Here is a 22,881-nt window from a genome sequence, read left to right as displayed (position 1 = left end):
TTTTATATAGACTCAGAAGCAAGAATTCATTTTATTTCATCTTAGAAAGAATGATATTGAGAACCTAAAGTAACTCTATGTGGTTCTAGAAATCATTTAAAACTCAGTAGTGGTTGGTTTTGACACTGCTTTGTAAACTCTTTGGTAAAATTCTACTGCCTACACAAATTCTTTGGACATAGATCTGTTCTTGCAGAAAATAGCTATTAAGTCACATTGATATTCACATTGAATAATTTTCAAAGATGTTTTCTAACACATTTGTGTATCTTCTACCCTGATTGGTGCTTGAATTATACTAATCTTCATGTTTCTCTTCCAGTCCACATTGATCTATAATAAAGTATCCAGCGTGGGCATCATTTTGTTAGAAAATTTTTGCTTCTATGTGTTTAGAACTAAATACAATGATAGTGAACCATGTCCTAATTGTAATTTCAGTTCCATGCAGGGAGGGACAAAATCTGAATCCCTCCTTCAGCCTGTGACACTGACAGGAATGACACCATCTACTTTTATTACATTGCTGTCATTCATTTCACACTTTTAATCATTGAGTCCTTCTTCAATCAAAATAAATAAATAAATCAAAAGGCCCATGTATTATTGATTCACTATAACTTTATTAGTATCAGATACTAAACAGTATTACTCATTTGGATGTCTGTCACCTAGCTCATTTTCTCAATGAAAGACACTATGACATCTGGGACAGAACATTTCATGCAGGTTTCCTACATCATGGTCCTCTTCACAAGAGTCATTAGCATGCACAGTTTTCCTAACAGTCAGGAAATGCTGCCCCAACACACATCTTCAAATGTTCCCAAGAGTGCAGTAGCCCTGTCTGGTGAAACTCCTAGGTCAGAATTTTAGATAGTGAGGAGATGTATGTGGTACTGAATGCTGAAACCCTCCATCATCATGGCAGAGTGCTGAAATGATATGCCCAGGACGTGGATTTAGACAGCATGCATTAGCTGGTTCTACACACTAGATACTTCTGATGAACTATTTAATATTCATCTCATTTTTTCCAGTGGGAAACAGGGTGAATGATAGCTTGCTTTATAGGTTCTTTGGAAGATGAAACTGGATAATGCAGGTAACATGCCGAACACCATGCCTGCCACGATTTTATCATTATATACACCAAGAGCTTGCAGCACAATGAGATATGTACATTCTTATTTTTCTATCAATATTTGAAAGCATTTTTACTGAAATATGGGAATAGGAAATTTGGAAATAAATTCTGGTTTTACTCAAAGACAGAGCTCTATGTTATTAATAGTGGTTCTAAGACACAGTCTTGAAAACTATATCACATTTTCAACATTCTGAGTATGGATATATTAAAGGAAAATATCAGGTAACATTAGTCATGACACTTTATTTATTCTTACATTAATTCAAAACAAATTTTATTTTTTTCTGAAAAGAACTACAATTAAATCAAAAGAGGAAAAAGACATAAAATGACACTTTTTCTGTCTCATAGCTACATTGTCCCTTTTCACTGTTTTTATAAGCTAGATTGGTAATAACAGAAAGCATTTTTTGTGAGTCACAAGTTATAAGTGAACAGGAATCACAGACTCTTTAAATGTAAATTTTGGTGAAGAACATGATTAATCCTTTAATCTCTGCATCAATAGAGCAAAGTAAATATATACTTTATTTACCCATTTGAATAAATTATGAAAATTATTATTTACAAAATGGCCTACCTTCCATAATCACTATCTAAGATGAAGCTGACATTGTGATGACCTGGAATTAATTAAAATACACAATCAATTAAATTCTCAATCAGAAGAGAACAATAACTCTACATTAAAAGGCTGATTAAAATTTAGAGAAATTTATAAAAAAAATATACTTGACCTATAAAGCCCTAATGAAGTGAAAATCGAATTATTTTTAAAGTATGTACAACAAATTTATATAAGCAGGTATTTTGAGGTTGTAACTGGATAATCTGACAAAATACTATTACAAATGATGAATGATAAAAGATGGTATGTGTACTGCCCTGAAGCCCTTTCATTCATTCAAAAGCTATCAAGTTGTTTAGAGTTTTGGCCAGCAGTAGCAGGTACAATGAAAACAAAGTGCATGTCCTTCTTCTAACACAACACATTATCTCAGGGAGAGTAGAGCCAGTCAAGAGCAATGACACAGAGAACTAACCTTTATGATAATGTTATCAAAGCAAAGAAAAGGGAGGTTTGAGAATGGAAAACAGGGGTCTGAGAAAGAGTTCCTGGCCAACAATTTTATCTGAAATGTTCAGGCTAGAATGTTTACACAGGGCCTGAGACAGAAGGGTGGAAGCTCGCTCAAAAATTAAAAGCTATGTAATGGGAGCTGGAGGAGGCAGGAGGAGAGGGTAATGGGGTAAATATGATAAAGTACATTATATGCGTGTATGGAACATCACCGTGAAACTCTTATGTATAACTATATGTGCTAATAAAACCTTAAAGCATTAAAAGATCTATATGTTTGGAGTATACACGGTGGAAAAAAAATTCCCAAGGGAAACCTTACTCCATCTGAATGGAGAGAGAGGAAGAGTGGGTTGGTGGGGGTGGGGAATGGGGTAGAAGGGAGGTGGGGGAGGGCACGAGAGGACAGGAGGGAGGGGAAACTGGTCGGTACGTAAAATAAAATACAGGAAAAAAGAGAATGAAAAGTGAGAACATCAGAATACAAAAGTTAAGTATATTTTCTCTTCTTTGTGAGATTAAAAACCACTAATTTTTCTGCCTTTCTGTTTCTGATCTCCATGAAAAGAAATAAAGAAGAAAAAAAGGGTGCTAAATTAAAGAATAAATACAACAGCGGAATTAGTCATGAATCCTCTGAGGGAGGAATGCAGTACAAAAGAAGAAACAAATTACATCTTGTGCACACCTCAGGAAGAAACGAAGTTAGAGATTTGAGGGGAAAGTAACCCGGGGAATGTCGAGGAGGAACTAACCCAGGGAAGAGCCAGGCTGGAGAAGACGGCTGTCAACACTCACCAATGTAAGTCCCGGTTGTCTTACAAGTCGCAGACCCCGCGTCTCCATTGGGATGATCGAGTTTTAGACCATACCTAGCAAAGTAGATAAGCTTGCATCGAAATTCACATTGATTATTTGATACCATCACTCCCTAAAACATCTCATGACTTCACAGCACAGGTCCAGATGGGAGCTATCGCTGCAACTAAAATTTCAGCAACATGAATCACTTCTCGGGCTTTATTGAAGATATTTCAATCAAATTCATTTATCAGTCAAATAGCTTATGATTAATTTTGGTATCTTTGCGAATGCTATTTTAAGGAGTTTAAAATGCTATCAAGTGAAATAATGATCTCATAAAGCTATTTCTTAGTACAAAAGAACCTAAATAGTGTACTACATTAATGACATATAGATGTGTATAAGGAAGAAGCCAGTTACATAAATGAATACGAATTTACTACACACAAGATAATTATTACAACACATATAGGTATGCATTATTGTTTACAATTACTACTTAAAATTATTACATTCATATGAATTTTATTTTGAAAATTATTCTAATTACTTACAAGTCATCAGAATGTGGTATGAGGAGTTCACAGGGCATTCCTCCAATATAAATTCTGTATAAATATTTTGTATTAGAAAAATCAAGTCATATTTAATAAATTATTTAAAATTTTACTTTTTACCAAACTCAATGACTACCTTATTTTTTTCCCTCAGTCTCTTATTATTCATCATTCACTCCTTAAACATCTATTCATCATCACTATGTGTTAGTACTTGCTCTTGGCACTGGGACACATCTGTGAATGTGAGACTTCTCTATACTTTTGTGACAGACAATTTTCTGGGAACGATCACTAAATATGACAATCATGACACTTTCGGTATAAATTAAGCATGAAACAAAATAGGGACTTAGCCACTGAAAGTTTAATAAAGTCATGTAAAAATATTTTTGTAAGTCTAATATGTATGAATTAAATATCAGAACACTCAATGTCATCACCAAATGCTTTTGGAAGCTCACAGTTGACAATTATTTTGTAATACCAGATTTTACAAAATTGTAATACCAATTTATTTTTTGTAGTATCAGAATACATTACCCAGCTTCTGTGAACTCAATTCAAAGCTACATATAGATATGAACTATAAAATTTGATGACTTCTATTAGAAGAAAATGCTGATATTTTAAATGTACTTTTATGCACAGTCCTTTTTTTATTTTCTCAAAGCAAAACATAATTACATAAATTTCCCCCATTCTCTTTCCTCCCCCAGACCCTTCTATGTCGAAATTTCCCCTGCTCCCTTCCAAATTCATGACCACTTATTATTGTTACATATACGTATAAGTGAATAAATATATTTCTTTTAACCATTACAATAGGTTTCTTAATAAATAAAAAGAAAAATAAATCATTATTCCCATTATGGAACTCTGTCAAGTTGAATTCTCCTTTTAACCTTCTGTCTTATTCCAACTAAATAATAAATTCAGCAACTAACATATGCTCTTATTAGACAGATTTAGCCACTGTGATCATGCTATAATATAATAATTATTACCCTCCCATTTTCTTCCATTTTCAGATGAAGAAACCGAAGCAGAGATGTGAAGTAGCTTGTCCACGTCTAGCTATTGAGGGATACAGTAAGAGTCCAAACCCAAGTGTTCTGTGTTCTCACATGTACTAATTGCCCTGGGTAGGAAAAGTATGTGTCTAAAATAGTACCCTATTTGACCTTAAACATATATATGTTTTAGTATTTTTTCTTGTTGAAACTTCTAGGTCAAAACTTGTGAATAGTACAAGTTCCTCAACTCATTTGAGTGTCTTTTATGATTTGTGCCTAGACCAGTTTAGGAAATTTGGCTGAAAGGTCTCTTCACTTTGTTCCTAGTACACAGGCCCTTTGCAACTCAGGTAGAGTAAGTGTCTTGGGAGCCCCAGGGTCATAATCAACAAGGTGCAGATGAGATCACTGACTGTTTGAGAATTCTCATCCTCTTAGCAGGTGAAAGGTTCCAACACTTGCCTGTAACCTCTCAGATTTCCAGGCTACAAGGGTTAAGCAGGCTGACCTCCGAGGCCCCTTCTGAATGATTTTGTGATTTCATAAAACAGGTTTCATTGATTTCCTGTTATGGCACAGAAATAAATTCTAATGGTAGGGAAAGGAATCTCTTTTTTCAGTTTTAGCTCTATTTGTTACTGTGTATGTGTGTATGATGTGTATCTATGAGGCTTTGCATGGGCTGGGACTTGCATTCTTTCATGTGGAGGTCAGAGGTCCACCATGAGCTCTGAGGCTCACACTCAGACAGATGGGCTGGGTGGCAAACACGTTGACCTGCTGAGCCATTTTCCTGGATTGGAATCTCATTTTGAAGCTTATAGCTTCCATTCTTAGAATCATTATAGGAAAAGATAAGTGAGAAAATTCTAATAGTTGTAATATAAGTCTTTCATAACGCTCAATTATACTTAAGCAAACACTCTTTACTTACACTGAATTGTGCACATAAAATATTTCTCTTGTAATTATTTACATATATGTACATATTCACTATAAAGGATTATAAAACAGTATATACTACCCAGTTTCAATTGTGAGTTCTGGCTCACAGCATGACATATTAATCATTTTGATTTCATTTAGTACAAATCTTTACATAGTTTAGAAGACTATATATGTAAAATCGTTTTCTATAACCCTTTTAGTATTTAGCAAATCTTTTAACTACTATACAAATTGTAAATTGAATTTATCCATCATCTGTCTAATACCAGTATTCAGCAGGCATGAAGCATCCTGAAAACAACAGTATGGCATCTACACTTCCTGAGGTAGGAAATGGAGACCTTTCTGTCTTTTAAGAAAGGGCTGACGTAACCCCACATATGCTACAGAAAAACACTCGAGCGACAGCAAAGATCTCCAACCCAAAATGTGTCTGATGTTTCTTTGACTAGCCAGTGCTATTATCTTCTGGCCCACAGCTAGTAAACAGAGCAACCAAGACTAAAGCTCTGGCTGCTCAGGGGCTGTTTACTGTTCCTACTTTCTATACTCCCCCCGTATCAAAATACAGTAGAAGGGTGTAGATTTGTGTTAGAAGCTTTGAAGTCTACTACTAACCTTCACCGAGCTATGCATTCCAGGCCTCAGGTGTGTTCACCTGAGTAAAATGTGGCTGGATAAGTAGTAAGGTTCTCTATTAAGTTCTGTGGCTATACCCCAATTATCACTGGACATCACCTTCACAGAAAAAGGAGTGATCTCAGACCAGAAAAGAAGGAATCTGCTATACTCTGATTTTTTTCCTCTGTAACTGAAACCCTGACCAGTTCCATCCAATTATAGTCGGATTTTATATCACTAAGACTTTATTACTTTTAGAATATCATGTTTCATCTATGAGTTATAAGATTATTGTAATATTTCCACAATAACAGATTACCTCAGAATCCTAACATTTCTTCCATTTGAGCTCAATGCAGTATTACTTCCGTAGACGTCAGTGAAGAGCCTGCCTTGAATTGTTATTAATGTACCTAAAGCAATGCAAACCAAATCTTCAAATTGGTTCTGGTTGAGAGTCTCTATGTGTACATTTCATTCCAAAGCATTATAGATTATCCCAATAAAACTAGAATCCAGACAGATATTGATTGCTAAACACTATTTTTCAGTATTGTTTTGAAATAGCTAAAAATACAGCAAAACATGAAAGAACATCAGTAAAAAGTCATAGATTAATGTGTTATAAAATGAATAACAGGATGAATTTCTTAATAAATATTATTTGAGTCAGTATTTGACTTACTTGGAAAGAAAAAAAGTCCCACTTTATCCCAAATGTTAAAAAAAGTAACTTAAATAAAAACAATATAAAAATGAAATAGAAAACTAGATGAAAGTTTTACAACGCATTTATATAATCAGGATGTTATGGTCTTCCCAAGTATAAACAGGAAGAAAAAAAGAGATATTAAAATCTATAGATTGAATGAAGAAAACTACTTCACAGAAAACTATTAAAATTTAAAGCAAATTATAAATTCAAAATATAATTTCCCACATATATGACAAAAATGAGCATTTAAAATCATTGCAACAAAGAATTCCTAGTATGGAAAACATGACTACCACTACATTCAGGTGTTTCACACCTGGGATTGCAGTACTTGGAAGAAACAGAACTGCTATAATTCAGGCCTAGCCTGCTCTACAAAGTGAGTGTCAGGCCAACCAGGGGTACACAGCCAGATCTTGTCTCAAATTTTTTAAAAAGCCAAATAAATGAACAACATTTAAAAGAAGACAATGAAAAATAAATCCTAGATAAATTTGGTGGCATACATGAAAGAAAGGAGGAAGATTTAAAAGCAGTTTTTTTTTTTTAAAAAAAATCAGCCTTTTTGAAACAAACTGTCACTTGGTATCAGCTAATTTTCACCCTCATCTCCTGAGTTCTAGATATGCAGACATGCCTACCACAAAATTCTTGACAATAATTAGGACTTCCATTAGTCCAGGCTGAAGAAAAGGGCATTCTCACATATTTCTACAGCATTAGAAACTGGTGAGATCATGTTATCATAATAAACACTAGATACTAGCTAAATCTCTAACAAGGAAAAACCATTATTAGTGATTAAGATTCAACCTCTGTAAATAATTTTAAATTAGTCATTATTTTTAATCAGAAAAATATACTTATGAATTAAATATACTTCTATACACTAAAAGGAAATTAATTGCCACAAACCCCAAAACATTTCAACTGCCATATAACAGACCTGGAGTCCCAGATAGAGGTGTGATGCTCCTTATTGTTGGGGTTCTAAAACTTCTTGCCTGTGAAAAATATTTATAATCATGTCAATTAGCATTCCTATCTCTATTTTGATCCTAATTTCATGATTCTGTTTTTTTTTATTATTTGTATTTCAACATTACCCATAATCTGACTGTCAAAATAGTTTTTCAGATAAAAATGAAGTTTAGGGCATTTTCTGTTTTTTTTTTTTTTCAATTTTTTTTCTTTATTCTCTAAAAATTGTCTTGCATTTCACAATATCCATAGTCTAGAATTTTAAAAGTCAATTGTCCCTTTGTATAAGCCAAATCACAGCAACAGCCCTCTAGTAAAGACTTTTGGGAATGGATGAAATACATTTTTAAGACTGCTTTTGATTAATCGTGTGAAGAAAAATAAATAACAAAGTGTATTTCAAATATAAAAATGAAAAGCAGAAAAATCTCATCAAGGCTTAGTCACTATGCAAATGGTATTCTTCTAGAGCAGAATTACAGGGATGTCATCAGTATGACAGAAATTCCAATACCTGTGACAAAAGCTCCCCAAAGGCACGTATATTCCAATCTGTGACTACATAAGGATATACACAGATGGCTACAAGTGGACTGAAGATTGCTAAGTAGCTGGCCTTGAAATAACATGGTGTGATGAAGGATTAGAATGTCATTGCTGGTTTTGAAACAATGAGAGATGAACAGGAGCTAAGGAATGTGGGTAGCATCCAGCAGCATGAAAAGTCAAGAAAACATGTTTTCCCTCTAGAGTCTACGGAAAGAATGCTGCCCTTAATAGGCACCTTGCCAACTTCAGACTTCAATCTACAGAGCTGTAGGATAGGATACTTTATTGCAAGCCACTGTGAGGATGATTTGTTACAGCATCAAATTAGAAACAAATACCTACTTCTCAGACATGCTCCAGTACATGCATGAAGAAGGGGATAGTCAATGGTTCAAATGGATATTTAAGTTCAACCACCTACTAGTCATATGATTACATGTAAGTAATAAAATTTTTCTGTGCATCTATTATGATATGAGCATTCAAAAATGAGATTGTTATATAAGTTGAAAGTTAATAATCACTAAATACTTAGAACACTGCCTGACATATAGTATATAAGACATTGAACAATTAATCAAATAAACATGACCATTCCTTTTTTGCAGAACAAAATGAGAGATAGCTAATAAAAAACACAAATATTAGTATGTGAAAAAGGTAGTATTGATTAAGTAAAGAGCAGAGGTGATGCACAAAATTGGTCATCCTAAGTGGCACTGAGACATGGTATTCAATATTAAACAACTTGAAACCTAAGTGGAATTTTAAAGAATGTATAAGACAATATTTGGAGAAACATATTTTCATAAATACTGTTATTTAAAAAAAGCTAAATTTAAGGTGTGAATGTGTTCCTTTAGGCTCATTATGTTAGCAATTATATAGAAAGAGGAATAGTTAACATTACTATTTAAAATGGAGGGGTGACTCCCTTGACAGGAAGAAAGGAGAAAATCAAACCCAGAGCAGAATTTAGAAGGAAGGGAATGAATGACCAACAAGAAAATGAGTTCAGGAAATGAGCAACTGATTCATTGATAAAACTAATGTAAGGAGGCAGAAACAAAGCAGCGGTAAAAGAGGTTCAGTTAGTTACTATGGAAGTCAATTAAAATGGAAAATTACATTTCACTACCTGTTAATATATCTTTTAATGTGGAAATGGATAACAATCTATAAAACTAAAAAAAGTCCAGGTTTGTGAGAAAGAAATAAACTCAATTATTGACAATGAAAAGCTCCTGCATACACTGAAGCTGCATGCCCGGCTGCTGGTGAGTCCTTTGCAAGTGTTATTTTCTGCAATAGGCACCCCATCCACACTGACTCGAACAGTGTAGGTATCTTCTGGCATTGGTCTGGAAAATAAATGAAGAACACATGAGTGTTGATGCCTGTTTATTTTATTTTGGGGGCACATGACCCAGCTCCCAAATAAATCACACAGGGAGAATTAGTCATTCTTAATTATAAATGCCCAGCCTTATCTTCATTTAGTTTCTAGTCAGCTTTTCTTCTTAACTTATCCCATCTACCTTTTGCCTCTGGGATTTTCTCATTCTCTAACTTCTGTAAATCTTACTCTTGCTGTTTAGCTGGGTGGCTGGCCCCTGGAGTACTCCTCTTTCTCTGACCCCTTCTTTTCTCTTCCCAGATTTCTCCTTCTATTTATTCTCTCTGCCTGCCAGCCCCTCCTATCCTTTCTCCTACCTTGCTGTTGGCCATGCAGCTCTTTATTAGACCATCAGGCGTTTTAGACAGGCAAAGTAACACAGCTTCACAGAGTTAAACAAATGCAGCATAAACACAAGTAACACACCTTAAAATAATATTCTACAACACATGAGACACACAGTAACTTCTTTCAGCATATAGTAACAGTGAGAACTACTGCTCCAGTCTACATCATTGTTGAAATAAAGCCTCAAATCCTAATTGATCTACTACCGTAAGGTCCACTTTCATATTATGAAAAGAACTTCATTCTAAACCACTCTATATTACAAATTATAATACCATTAAACAAATGCTTGTTGTGGTTCACATATGGGTTTGTATTTAAAAAAATAAAGTAAATGGTGCCACATCCAGCAATAATAATCATACAAAGTGTGCCATCCTGGTACACTTAGTTACTCGGGTTACACATTTCAAAAGCTGTTAATAAGGTCTCCTTTAAAAGTTTCTACAGCCCCTGAACAGGTAGCAAGCCTAATGCAGATAATATCCTTCCAACGTGCATTTAAGTCAGTATCAGAGGTTGCATTTTAAAATGGTTTAATATTCTCCTAAATTATTAATAACACAGATCAATTTGAGGTGATAGCAAAGAATTTGAAATGTTACCATACAAAATGATCATCTTTAATTATAGTAAATACATGAATATTTGAAAAAGGTCAATTAAACTGAACAGGAAAGCATGATTTAAATATTTTGAGACACATCATTACTAATTACTAATAGCAGCCATCCATTTCTTAGAAGAGTCCAGTAATGTTAAAAATGACAGTGCCTGATGGAAGCAGATGCAGTGATCCACAACCAAGCACTAGGCTGAGCTCCTAGACTTCAGTTGAAAAGAGGGAGGAGCGACCACAGGAGCAAGTGAGGTCGAGATCATGATGGGGAAAACCACAGAGACAGCTGATCCAAGCTGGTGGGAGATTATGGACTCTGGCCTGTCAGTTGGAAAACATTCATGGGACCGAACTGCCCTCTGAATGGGGGTGGCAGTTATGTGGCTAGATCTGTTTGGGGAGGCCCTGGCAGTGGGACTAGGACTTATCCAGGGTACATGAAATGGAACATATTTGGAACATAATCCCTAGGGTGAGATATTTAGCTCAGTCTTGACACAGTGGGGGAGGAGCTTGGTCCTGCCTCAATTTATTATGCCAGACTTTGTTGACTCCCCAAAGGAGGTCTTACCATCTCTGAGGAGTGGATGGGGGTGGGATGGGGGGAGGTGGGGAGGGTGAGAGAAGGGGAGGGAGGGGTAACTGGGATTGGTATGTAAAATGAAAAAAAATTGAAAATGAATAAATAAATAAAATGATAGTGCCAATAACAGCAGAATATGTGCAGAGTATATATTTATGATGTCATCATGTATAAAGAGCATTATGATTGACCATAATAACAGTATAAACCAATATCAACATCACAAAATCAAATACAATGACTAGTAACCTGAATTATTACCTGTAATAGGCAGAGTGATCAAACTGTTAAAATACCAATGTACATAACTGATTTCTGACATGATGAAAATAATGTTATTAAAGGCGTATTTAAACAGACCTAGTATAGCATGTAATTTGAGTTGAATGACTTGAATCTTTCTCCACATCACAAGTAATTGACTGGAAAGATGAAACTAATTGCACATGGTTTCCCAATTCAGTATTGTCAGCTCCATAGTTGAACTGATTTGCTTGAGAAAAACCTGCAAAAGTAATAAAACTATTATTAATGACATTCCATTTCTTGAACTCTAACAGATATAAACCGGTATTGAACCATTATTTATAACATAATAATGAACAGTACTGAAGGAAAAAGTTAAATTTATTACATACTTAGCACTATGTCCATACTCTGAGAGCATAAATATTGGCCTTGAATTAACTTATTCATGACTTTTTGTTAAGTACACATAAGGTGGAGAGAGATCACACTTTTATTTATATACTCTACAATCCTATATAATGAAGCTTCCTGTGAGCATGTACTATATAGGTCCCAATGTTCTACTTAACTTCACCAGAGAAGCCATTTGAGGCAACAAAGACATGTGGAAACTTCAAGAAAGAAGACAGGCAGAGACTGAGCCAAAGTACACAAAAAACTGTTTGCTGAAATTATGATTAGAAATGAAAGTAAGAGCAAGAGTATGTAAAGCTAACTCTTTCTAAAGGACTGAGTGGAGGTTATTCCTTGTATTACACAAAACTGCTATGCCCTATACTTTCTTTCTTTAATTTTCTTTTATTTTTTAATCAAGAGTATCATACATCCCGGGCTGGCCTTGAACTCCTGATTCTCATTATAGATGCCTCTCATCCTTAAGCATTGCCACAGCTAACAGGGTAACAGCAACCTTCATCTCTCAGTGGTCAGAAGTCTTAAGTGCCTTCTCTTTAATGAATTATATTGCTACATTTACCCTTTCTTAGTTATCCATGGATATTGGAGCCAAGAGATATGTCCCCCAAATACCATGAATTCCAGATATACTCCTCCCCGTTATTATGAAGCAAAACACCATTACTTCTCTGTGATAAGCGGAATGAATTATCTCTAGTCGTGTACTCAAAATGCCTGATGAAATCAAGCTGATAAGTATTACTGGTAATTTCCAGTCCGTTAACATCAAAACTCATGTTGTAATCCCTAGGAGAAGCCTTTCCTACCTAGGAACTTGGACAGTAAGTTCAAGTCCAGCATAAACTAAGATTTCTCTACTCCTGGCAGACAAGGCATTCAGTGATAGCTTTGGTGAAAAACAGACATTGCAGCCTCCATCACAGGCCTGTTGTTCACAGACCTATTGCACAAGCCTTGAGCTGGCCAATGAGGGAAGCTAGTGTCTTGAGTCATGGAATCAGCCTGCATGTTCCACTCCTCTGTAAGGACACTCTCTTGTAAGACTTAGCTTGAGACGTAGATTTACCTACTTTGTTCATGGTGCCATGAGTCCCCTCTCCTGCTCATTTCTAAGAATTTCTTGTTCTGATCTTTCAATGCTTTCCTTTTCAGACCCTGCATAATCATTAGCTACAACCTTGGAGCCATAGACAGATGTCACTTAATCTTGAACCACTCTCTTCTGCATGTCAAATCACTGACTGTGCGATCTTTACAGCTCAAACTACCAAGTACATTGGCAGTGGGAAAGGGAGACAAGCTTTCAAAGTGACTTTGCATAATCCGTGACTGAAATCAGAGGTGATGCTCTAAAGTAACAGAGACATTAAGAGACATATAAAGATGGTCATGGGAACTACTCAGAGGGTGGAAGGCCTAAGAATATCTAAAAGAAATGCACTTCAGGTAGAGGGAACAGAATGTACCAAGGCAGTAGACGGACCATATTTTAGAGCCAATTAATCAAAGCTGTGGCTAGAGAAGTCTAAGTATGAAAATGAAGAGAAGAACAAAAACAGGAGAAATGTAGGGATTTGGATAATTTCTGTGTGTAGAGAAACACTCAAGGTTTTGACGCAAATGAGTGGTCTTCCTAGGTTCACTGCTATTCTGACCATGAACTCAACAAATGATGGAAAATGTTCGGATTAGTGATTCATGTAAGAGAACATTGAAGGCAATAAGCACAAAAGACGAAACTTGCTAACAATCGTCAGGCTGATGGAGATAATGAAACTGAACATAGCAAATGGCTAGTGCAAAACAGTAGAAACCTAGTTTAATCTTATTTGTTTAGTTTAATCTTATATGGAAATGAAAAAGTATACATAGGAGTATTTAAAGATACACTAAGTAGTTTATGATGCATAAAATATTTTATGATGTTAAATAACATTAACCGAAATAAACCTAAGAAATGAAACCAATAAATGAGACTAATTAGATAATTGATTAATTAAAATACATCTTTAATTGTTTTTCAAATAATGTTAAAGAGGTACTTACTGTTATTCTAGTATAAAGATAAATCATATACATTTATGGAATTATCTAAGATACAATTGTTTTATAAATTTAATTCCTTACAGTTTTGTTCAGATTGCTTAAAATCCAAAATTATTAAATTTTGAATTTTAAAAATATATACATTTAAGAATGTTTTCCTAAGCTAGGTAGTGGTGGCATACACCTTTAATCCCAGAACTTGGGAGGCAGAGCCAGGAGGATCTCTATGAGTTCAAGACCAGCCTGGTCTAATGAGTAAGATCCAAAACAGGCACCAAAATTACAGAGAAACCCTGTCTCAAAAAAAAAAAACAAGCCGGGCGTTGGTGGCGCACGCTTTTAATCCCAGCACTCGGGAGGCAGAGCCAGGCGGATCTCTGTGAGTTCGAGGCCAGCCTGGGCTACCAAGTGAGTCCCAGGAAAAGGCGCAAAGCTACACAGAGAAACCCTGTCTCGAAAAAACCAAAAAAAAAAAAAAAAAAAAAAAAATACAAAAAGAATATTTTCCTAAAGATATCAAAGCACTTTACTTTAAAATACCACTATGGCAAAATTTTTGACTTATAGTGAGTTTGAAATTACCAAAATTTTTATTTTATGTCATCAATGTCTATTATAAGCTGTTTACATTTTATAACATAATTACCTTCAGACTGTGACTCCTGAACAATAACTTAATATCAACGAATAAGAAAAAAATGGTGAATCCTAAAAGTTCAATAAACTTTAATTCCTTTGTATAACATTATTTATAATAATACAAATGACACCGTGACATTAATATTCTGTTCATTATATTAATTAATGTTAGGAAAATATAAGTAAATCCAGAAAGATATGGTGTGACTGCTGTCAAATTAACTAGACATTTTCATAGCCTGCAAAGGTCCACTAGACAATGTGCATGTAGTGACAGATGCCCATCACACCCCAAGCTCCTGGCCTCCAGCTCAGATAAAGCTACCTGGGACGGTGCCTTTTCATGGACAGAATCCAGGCTTCGACTGTCAGATCCTGGGCTGAAGTCGTAGTGCCAGCACTTCCTGCCAAGTTGACTTTAAACAAACCTATAAACTCTCTTCTTCTCCTCATCAGAAACACCTCCATCACCTCTGCTGTGGATTGCCAAAATGCTAAATAGTGATGTGTAGTGCTTAACTTGGTACTAGTTCAATAAGATCTCATCTAGGAGTTCTTTAATCAGCTGCTGTCATCCTAAAAACTCTACCATTCAGATCCAGTGTTAATATCCTTTTAAACATAACACAGGACCCAGTAAGCACTGTTTATTATTTGTTACCAAACTTAACTTCCACCATCCTCTCTTTTTCAATTCTTCTCCTATCCTTTCTTTCATGAATAATGAAAGTAAGAAGAAACTCATCAAAGGATAGAGACCTTATTCCTCAAAACTGAAACCTTAATCAGACAACTTATTCAGGCATAGATTTACAAAAAATACAACTATAAATCTTGCATATGAAAGATACTATCACTTAATTTAAAGTTTGAAGAGTATAAAGGCAGTTAGTAATAAAATAGAGTTGTGAAAAGATACATAAAAATCCCAAGGCAAGCACTTGCAAACCCAATCTTTTTCTTTTGCCAACTTCTGCTTATCTTTGGGGTTCACATTGAGTTTACAGCATGCAGGAGTGTTGCTGGAAACTAAAGAATGGGAAGTTTTCCTTGTGATCTGCTTCAGGATGTGACACACCACACGTGTTTATTTTTATATTGGGTACATGCTGCATCAATGATATGCTAACACAGGTCTGCACTTTGGCATTCTGAAGACAAGTACAATATTCAACAACAATACTATCAAATGATTACATCAGTTTTTCCTTAGGAGTGCCTATAATATCAAGCATGAATGTGTGACATTGTCCAAGTAAAACCAATGAGAAAATATGAAGAAAACTAGCAAGACCTTTAAACATTTTAATTATACATTCTGCCTTAAAAACACAGATTAATGGGGCTAGAGCGATTGTTTGGTAGCCAAGAGCACTAACTGCTCTTCCAAAGGAACTGCTTTTGGGTTGCAGCATACATACGGCAGCTTGTGACCATCTGTATCTCTAATTCCACAGGATCTGACACCCTCTCTGGCTTCCATGGGTACCAGGCATGCATGTGATGACAGACACGCATGTTGGCAAGGCAAAATAAATAAATAAATAGATAGATAGATAAATAAATAAATAAATAAAATTATAAGTAAATAAATTAAAAATAAAAATAAGGCCGGGTGATGGTGGCACACGCCTTTAATCCCAGCACTTGAGAAGCAGAGCCAGATGGATCTCTGTGAGTTGGAGGCCAGCCTGGTCTACAGAGCGAACTACAGGACAGGCACCAAAACTACACAGAGAAACCCTGTCTTGGGAAAAAAAAAAAAACACCAATAAATAGATAAATAATAAATAGAAATAACAAAAAGAAATGCTGAAAAATAGAGATATGTCTGATGTTAAGTTAACCCAAGGAATAAAAAGGAGTGCAAACAGATTACTTGGTAAAATTAATTCTAAGTATAATTCTACATAAGTCATTGGATAAAAAGCTGACATCTTGGAAGTTTTCCAAAGCACACGATTACAGGAAGGGTTGGGTGTACCATGGAAACAGAAAGGATGAGACTTCGGATGGAAATTCCTTACATGTTGATTTCCCTTTTTCTTTTCTTTCTTTTTTTTTTTTTTTAAGCTGGAGATAGGCATTGCCAGGTACACAGGGCTGGGTCCCCTGATAGCAGCAACCCAGCAGTTACACCCATGCTGTTATCGTGGGACAGTGTTGTTTAAACTGGCCGTTGTCATGCAGTGTAGGGTGTTTTGGCTTCTCTAGTTTACAAAGCTGGCATTGAAAGTGAGATGTCCTTCAATGTTGTAAAACCACGGGGGAAAAAGATACAGAGGAATAAGTGGAAGAATAAAACCAAGCCTATGAACACAGAAGAACAAAAATAAAAGCTCAATGGATAGAGCATAAGACTATGTGACAGGTACCCAGGTTATGACACCCTGTTCCACACTCACATGAGCACCAGCAGCTGGGAAATGATATCTATTTTACTGATGAGAATGCCAGCAATCACAGAATTAACTTGCTCCAATGTAAAGTCCAATTAAAAGCCAGTTGGATTGAACCAAAACCTGTATCTTTTCCGAAATATAAAGTGTCTATGATTGAATGCTTCAACACAATGTGTGTGCCAGCCATTGTCATAGATAAACAGAAAGGTTACCAAAATAGCTTATGTCTTTCTTTGCCTTCCCAGAAACAACCTGGCTGCTCTCCCCAACACACTCCTTTTTTTCCGCTTCAGTGCTTGGAGTGGAACCCAGGGTCTCATGTCTATTATTCAAGCAAACTACCACTGAGCTACACAAACCTCAAACTCAAGCATAGCCTTTTGAGCAAAATAACCTTTAGAAAACCTTTGTCTTTTAAGAGCCAAGAGTCATTTAGATACTGTGAAGTATCAGTAGTCAGAGTTCTAGTGGGCAGAATCACAGAGAACTCAACTTGCAAATCTGTACTTTCTCCCATATCTTGCTTTTGCATAATACATTTTATAAAAATAAAGCCAGGTGATGGTGGTGCACACCTTTAACCCCAGTACTCGGGAGGCAGAGGCAAGTGGATCTCTGTGAGTTCGAGGCCAGCTTGGTCTACAGAGTGAGTTCCAGGAGAGCCAAGGCTACACAGAGAAACCCTGTCTCGAAAAAAATTAAAAAAATATATAAAAATAAATAAATAAAATATTCATTCATAAGCTTTGGTGTATAAGTTCATTATCATTGCTGTATACAAATTTCTATATACATCACAGACATCCAAAAACCAATTTTAAATTTACTTTTTTGTTTAAAACTATATTACTGAAGTATGATTATCATACAAAAAGCTATACAGACTTAATGTACTGTATATAATTTAATCAGTTTAGAGATTTAAAATATACCCATAAAACATCACTACTAGCAATTCTTCAAACATATTCATCATTTTGAAATGTCTCTTCCTAGGCCCTTTCACTTATTTTTAAAAGTTGTAATAATAGCAATTAGCATGCAATCTTCTCCCTTAGCAAACTTTAAGTATGCATGTCATACCATCACCAATAAGACACTATGATGTACAACAGACCTCTAGGCCATACTCTTTTCTCATAACTAAAACTTTGTGCAACTTAGCCAATAGCCATCATTCCACCTGCTCCCAGTCCCTGACACCTACCATGCTAAACTCTGTTTCTATAAAGTAGCAAAAACAATATTTAAACTCAATTGGGAAAGAAAGACATGTACCAATACTGTTTTAGTTAGCCACAGAGAGTTATTAAAGAGGAGAGAGGGAAAAGATGTAAAGGTGAGGATGCAGGTGTCGCCAATTCAAAAGGTATCTCACTCATCTATAAACTCTACCAAAAGTATGTAGATAGTAGGGATCAGAAGGAAAAGGAAAAATTTGCCTTAACACCTTACACTTCATAGCTGAGAAGTCTAAGCATGATTGCCTCAAGGGTCACAAAAGGGCAAAGATTACAGCTGAGGAACTGTGGCTTTGAAAACTCCTGAGCAGACTTGTTCTGACTCTGTGTAGCTTAACTAGCTGTGGTGTCTGTACCAGGAGTTCAAGTTTAGAGACAGAAGGAAAAGTTGGGGCATGTTGATTTGAAGCATTAAAAGTAGTAAAATACATTTTAATATATATAATAATAACTATTTCCTTATGCCAAATTCTGACTCCAAAGGCTTACTTGTTGTTTTAAAGACCAAATAGAAGATTTTGTCAGTGTTTCTTTTTTTTCAAGTAATTCTTTCATATTCTTCAAAAATTCCTAAGTGTCTGAGTACTATTGCTGTTTTTATTACAAAGGCCTGATGGCTGACAGAACCATATATTTATTTCATCCTAGGAGGAAGTGCACTTTGACTCTATCTACCGTCTATGCTTTCACTCTGAGACCAGGCAGGAGAAAGCATCATACATAACTCATGCCTTGATGCAGCATGTGATAGGGCTTGGGTGGCAGCAGGAGGGAGCCCACGTTTTGCTCTCTGTTATCTTACATCTTTCATTAACATTCTATTTCTCCATCAACATCCGGCCTCTCCACCCCCAGCATATTACATTCAAACACTGAATAGTAAAATCACCAGACCTGTGAGGAAAAAGGGAAAGAACTGGAGCTCAGTTAAAGTAATTCCTTTCTCTTTACCGTAACCATTAAATCCAGATCTTTCAATGTCAAAGAAGTCATTGTAATTAGAGTCCGGGTGATCAAGAGGACAATAGCATGGGGTTGTTGCATTTTTTGATTATTTTATTTGTTTATTCATTTATTTATTTTTGCTCTCAAGGAGGAAGATTTCAACCACATTGGCCAAGTGCAGAAACTATATCAGTGGTGTGTGTTTTTTGTGTTGGGGGTTACTTTAACCATAAAACTCTAAGAGGGGAAGAGTATCCACCTAGAATGTCTGCAGCACTGAGTTATGTGGAATAATAAAGTGGAACCCCAGTACCACAAAATTAAAAGAGGAAAATGCCGGGTTTGCCCGTGGGCAAGCAAGGGCCACCATACCTTCTCCTTTGATAGTCAGTCTTGTCGCTCCATTTATACTGCCATATTTAGGTACAACTTCTGTCACTTTGGGAATTGTCTCCGGGCCATCTGAAAGACACACGAAGACAGTAGCAGTGAATCAATCATCATCAAGCACCATATTTCACATTCATATTCTAAGATGTGAATCAAAGGTGACTGATGCCCGAACAGGGACTTAAGGACTTAAAATAACTTACTAACACTCACTGGCCTTGTGTAAAGAACTTTCTTGGGTTTACAAAGAGGAAGACTAACATAACCATTTTCAACATTCGTATCTACCCTATTATAAGACACTTGGAATCCCTTAATCGTATGTCATACATGTAGAAATGGACTGCTGCAGAGGACAGAGTGCCGTGATAAGGAGGGACAAAGACAGATGCTGCGTTTGAAGATGAAAGCGTTTCCTGTCACTTTAGGAATGACAGATAGTTCCTGACAGCTTTCCAGCGACTCAGTGATGCTGAGGGCTTAGTGTGAAGACCACTTATCTCCTCAAACTGGGTTAGCTTCCTGCAGATAGAAAAGTGGACATTAGTGCCGGCTCCCCCAAAGTCTAGTTTAGTACAAAATGATAGAAAGAGCATAGGGTCCTGGGTCCTTGGAAAAGACATTTCACTCATACTTCTGGGACCGCACTAGTTTCTAGAATGGGCTTCCTCCGCTGCATTGTGAACGACAAATATGAACTAGTCAGCCTGGATCTACCATGAAGAAATAGAAGGAGTTGCTGGACCAGCAGAGCAAACCTTAGCAGTTTCTCTGGAGAACTGCTCGAAATTTTTTAACATGAGTCGGAAATACAATGCGCAGTGGCTACAAGTGTTTTATTTTCTACTTAGAGTGGCAGTTTAACTAGAAGCAAAAACAATTTATCGGAGTAAGTAGAAAATATTAAGACACAAAGAACAGCCACGGAAATTATTGCTTGGAATGGATGTTTGAAAAAAATGTTAAGGAAATTATGATTGCATTATTCATTGCGGCCTGTAAACATGTAGCATGGACTTGATTTGTGGCCTCCATAGCTTGTCAGTATAAAGGAGGCACCGGTGCCCAGACCCAAGGCCTGTGAGCTTCAGGTTAGCACAGATCTCGAGTTTGCCACGTGTTGCAATATGTTCCTACTTCCAGTGCCTGCTCCTAGAGAGCCAAGAGAGGATCGGCGGGGAGCTGGATCCTATCTCCAGACATTGCCGCCTATCTCAAGTTCATCCTCTCCTTATCTCAGCACTCAACTCCAATTTCTTATCACTTTCTCCCCAGCCCTCTCCTGGGGATTGCTTTGAAGATGCTGGGCAGCTTACCCTGTAATTGACTGACACCCGCCACAAGAACCCATTCCTTGCCTCCTGGGGCTAGTCTTCCCTTCAGTAGAGAAAGAGACCTAAGAAGACCAAGGGGAGGGAGAACTCAGGTGGTGTCTACTAACTGTCTCTCACCCATCACGTAGCAGCTTTTCTAATCTCTTTTCAACTGTGCCATTTTGAAGGGAGGTGAAGAACTTCCTTAGTTCAAACCCCAGCACTGATAACATTTGTAAGAGCGTTTTTTTTTTTTTTTTTTTTTTTCCGAGCTAGCCCTACCGGTGGTGTCTTTCTCTGGACCGTACCTCTGTTTCAGTCTCTCCCAGTACTGTCTCTGTACCATGTCAGAAGGCCCCGTGTGAGGCCTTCCTCCCAGGACCCCAGGTTCCCAGGAGTGCCTCTGCCCAGGGCAGATGACAGGTGGTCCCGGAGCCCCTCTGTGACCCGTGTAGCCTGATGTCTGGATTGGCTCCCCCACCGTCCTGACTGCTTACCCGTGCTGGAATCTGCTGCATATCGAAACAGCCCCAAGAGAAACCAGGTCCCCGAGAGCCACAGGTGTCCCATCGCAAGCCAGTGCTGCAGAGTCTGCACCAGCGGCTGGCTCGCAGCAGCCTCCTGCGCTGAAACTTGGCTCGGGACGCTGCTCCTGCGCACGGGACTCGCCCCAGAAGCCAAGGAGAACTTGGCCCACAGAGGCCCGCCCCGCCCCGCCCCGCCCCCAGCTTTCCTGCTGTGCCTGTGGGACTTCATAGACACACACACACACACACACACACACACACACACACACACACACACACACTTCTCTTTATTTCCCCCACCTTTGTTTCCCTTCTTTTAAATTCTAGAGCTATATATTTTTATTTCCCTGTCTACCTTGCTCATTAATCGTCCGAGATACGTTAATTATAAGACCACATAATACACAAACCCCGCTCATTTTTCCTTCACACAGGATAGTGCTATCCCTCCAGCTGACAATGATAAAAACCTTAAGTGATAGCTCCAAGTTTCCCAGACACCGTGTCTATGGCAGAGCAGACACAACTCACGATTGATAACCTCCTTGCTGGTACTGGCCCCTCTGTCATAGCAGACTGAGGCAGAGTGACTTGGGGCAGTTTGCTCCGGCATATGCACCTGATGGAGCGAGCGCTTAGCGGTGTGCCTGGAGCCAGTGTGCTTATTCTACCCAGAGCCTCAGTAGGTAGCTCTCTGCTGAGAGCTTGCTGCGGGGTGACGGGTAACAGCCACTGCTGTCAGGGTGCCAGGTAGCAGAAGAATGAGAGCCATCAGTACCCACGTCTGGGCTTTGTGGTTCTCACAACTACTGAATGCTCCCCAGGGCAACTCCAGAATCTTCACTGTCCTTAACATTCTAACCTCATGATCCTTCGACTGCCCACCCCCTCCCTCTACTCCACACATCCTAGTTTTCAAGGTACCTTGTTCTTACAGGATGCTTAAGGGAGCTGACTTTGGACTGAGAGCTAAGGCATGGCGGAAGTGTTTGGATAAGTAGAGTAACAGTATCATTCCATGAGGGAGATGTTCATGTTTTAGATCTACATGCTGAAGCGTTTAGGGTCCCAGCATCATGATGCCTAGAATTAGTCTCATTTCGTTTGACCAAAGAAATTATGTGAAGTGAAATGAAAGTAGTGATTAAATAAAACCTAGAATTTTTAAATAATTTCAAATTTAGGTATCTACATTTCCATATGCTTTCCAGTTTTGAAAATTGTAATTTTGAAAATTTTCCTAACTAGATCATTTAAAATTCTCAGTTCACATTTCCACTTTTCACTCTTTTGGGAAGAATTACTTTTCTTCCATGACAAGCTCTCCATTGTCTTGTGCATTCT

General features: G+C 37.1%; 1 protein-coding gene across 1 annotated transcript in view; it reads right to left on the bottom strand.

The window, feature by feature from the left end:
• Nucleotides 1-21,655, bottom strand: part of Pkhd1l1 (PKHD1 like 1) — a 148,362-nt gene extending 126,707 nt beyond the window's left edge. Inside the window, exons 1-9 of the mRNA XM_028867944.2 lie at nt 21,508-21,655; nt 19,680-19,769; nt 11,729-11,873; nt 9,675-9,783; nt 7,839-7,896; nt 6,497-6,590; nt 3,590-3,643; nt 3,030-3,103; nt 1,731-1,773 (exon numbers count right to left, since the gene is read on the bottom strand). Coding sequence (XP_028723777.1) covers nt 1,731-1,773; nt 3,030-3,103; nt 3,590-3,643; nt 6,497-6,590; nt 7,839-7,896; nt 9,675-9,783; nt 11,729-11,873; nt 19,680-19,769; nt 21,508-21,580 — 740 coding nt within the window. The 5' untranslated portion in view covers nt 21,581-21,655. The remainder of the gene's footprint in view (nt 1-1,730; nt 1,774-3,029; nt 3,104-3,589; nt 3,644-6,496; nt 6,591-7,838; nt 7,897-9,674; nt 9,784-11,728; nt 11,874-19,679; nt 19,770-21,507) is intronic.
• Nucleotides 21,656-22,881: the final 1,226 nt, after the last annotated feature.

This window comes from Peromyscus leucopus, chromosome 20, assembly GCF_004664715.2.
Source record: "Peromyscus leucopus breed LL Stock chromosome 20, UCI_PerLeu_2.1, whole genome shotgun sequence".
Lineage (NCBI taxonomy): Eukaryota > Metazoa > Chordata > Mammalia > Rodentia > Cricetidae > Peromyscus > Peromyscus leucopus.
The sequence above is the reverse complement of the archived record's forward strand: the minus strand, read 5'-3'. Positions and strand labels throughout refer to the sequence as shown.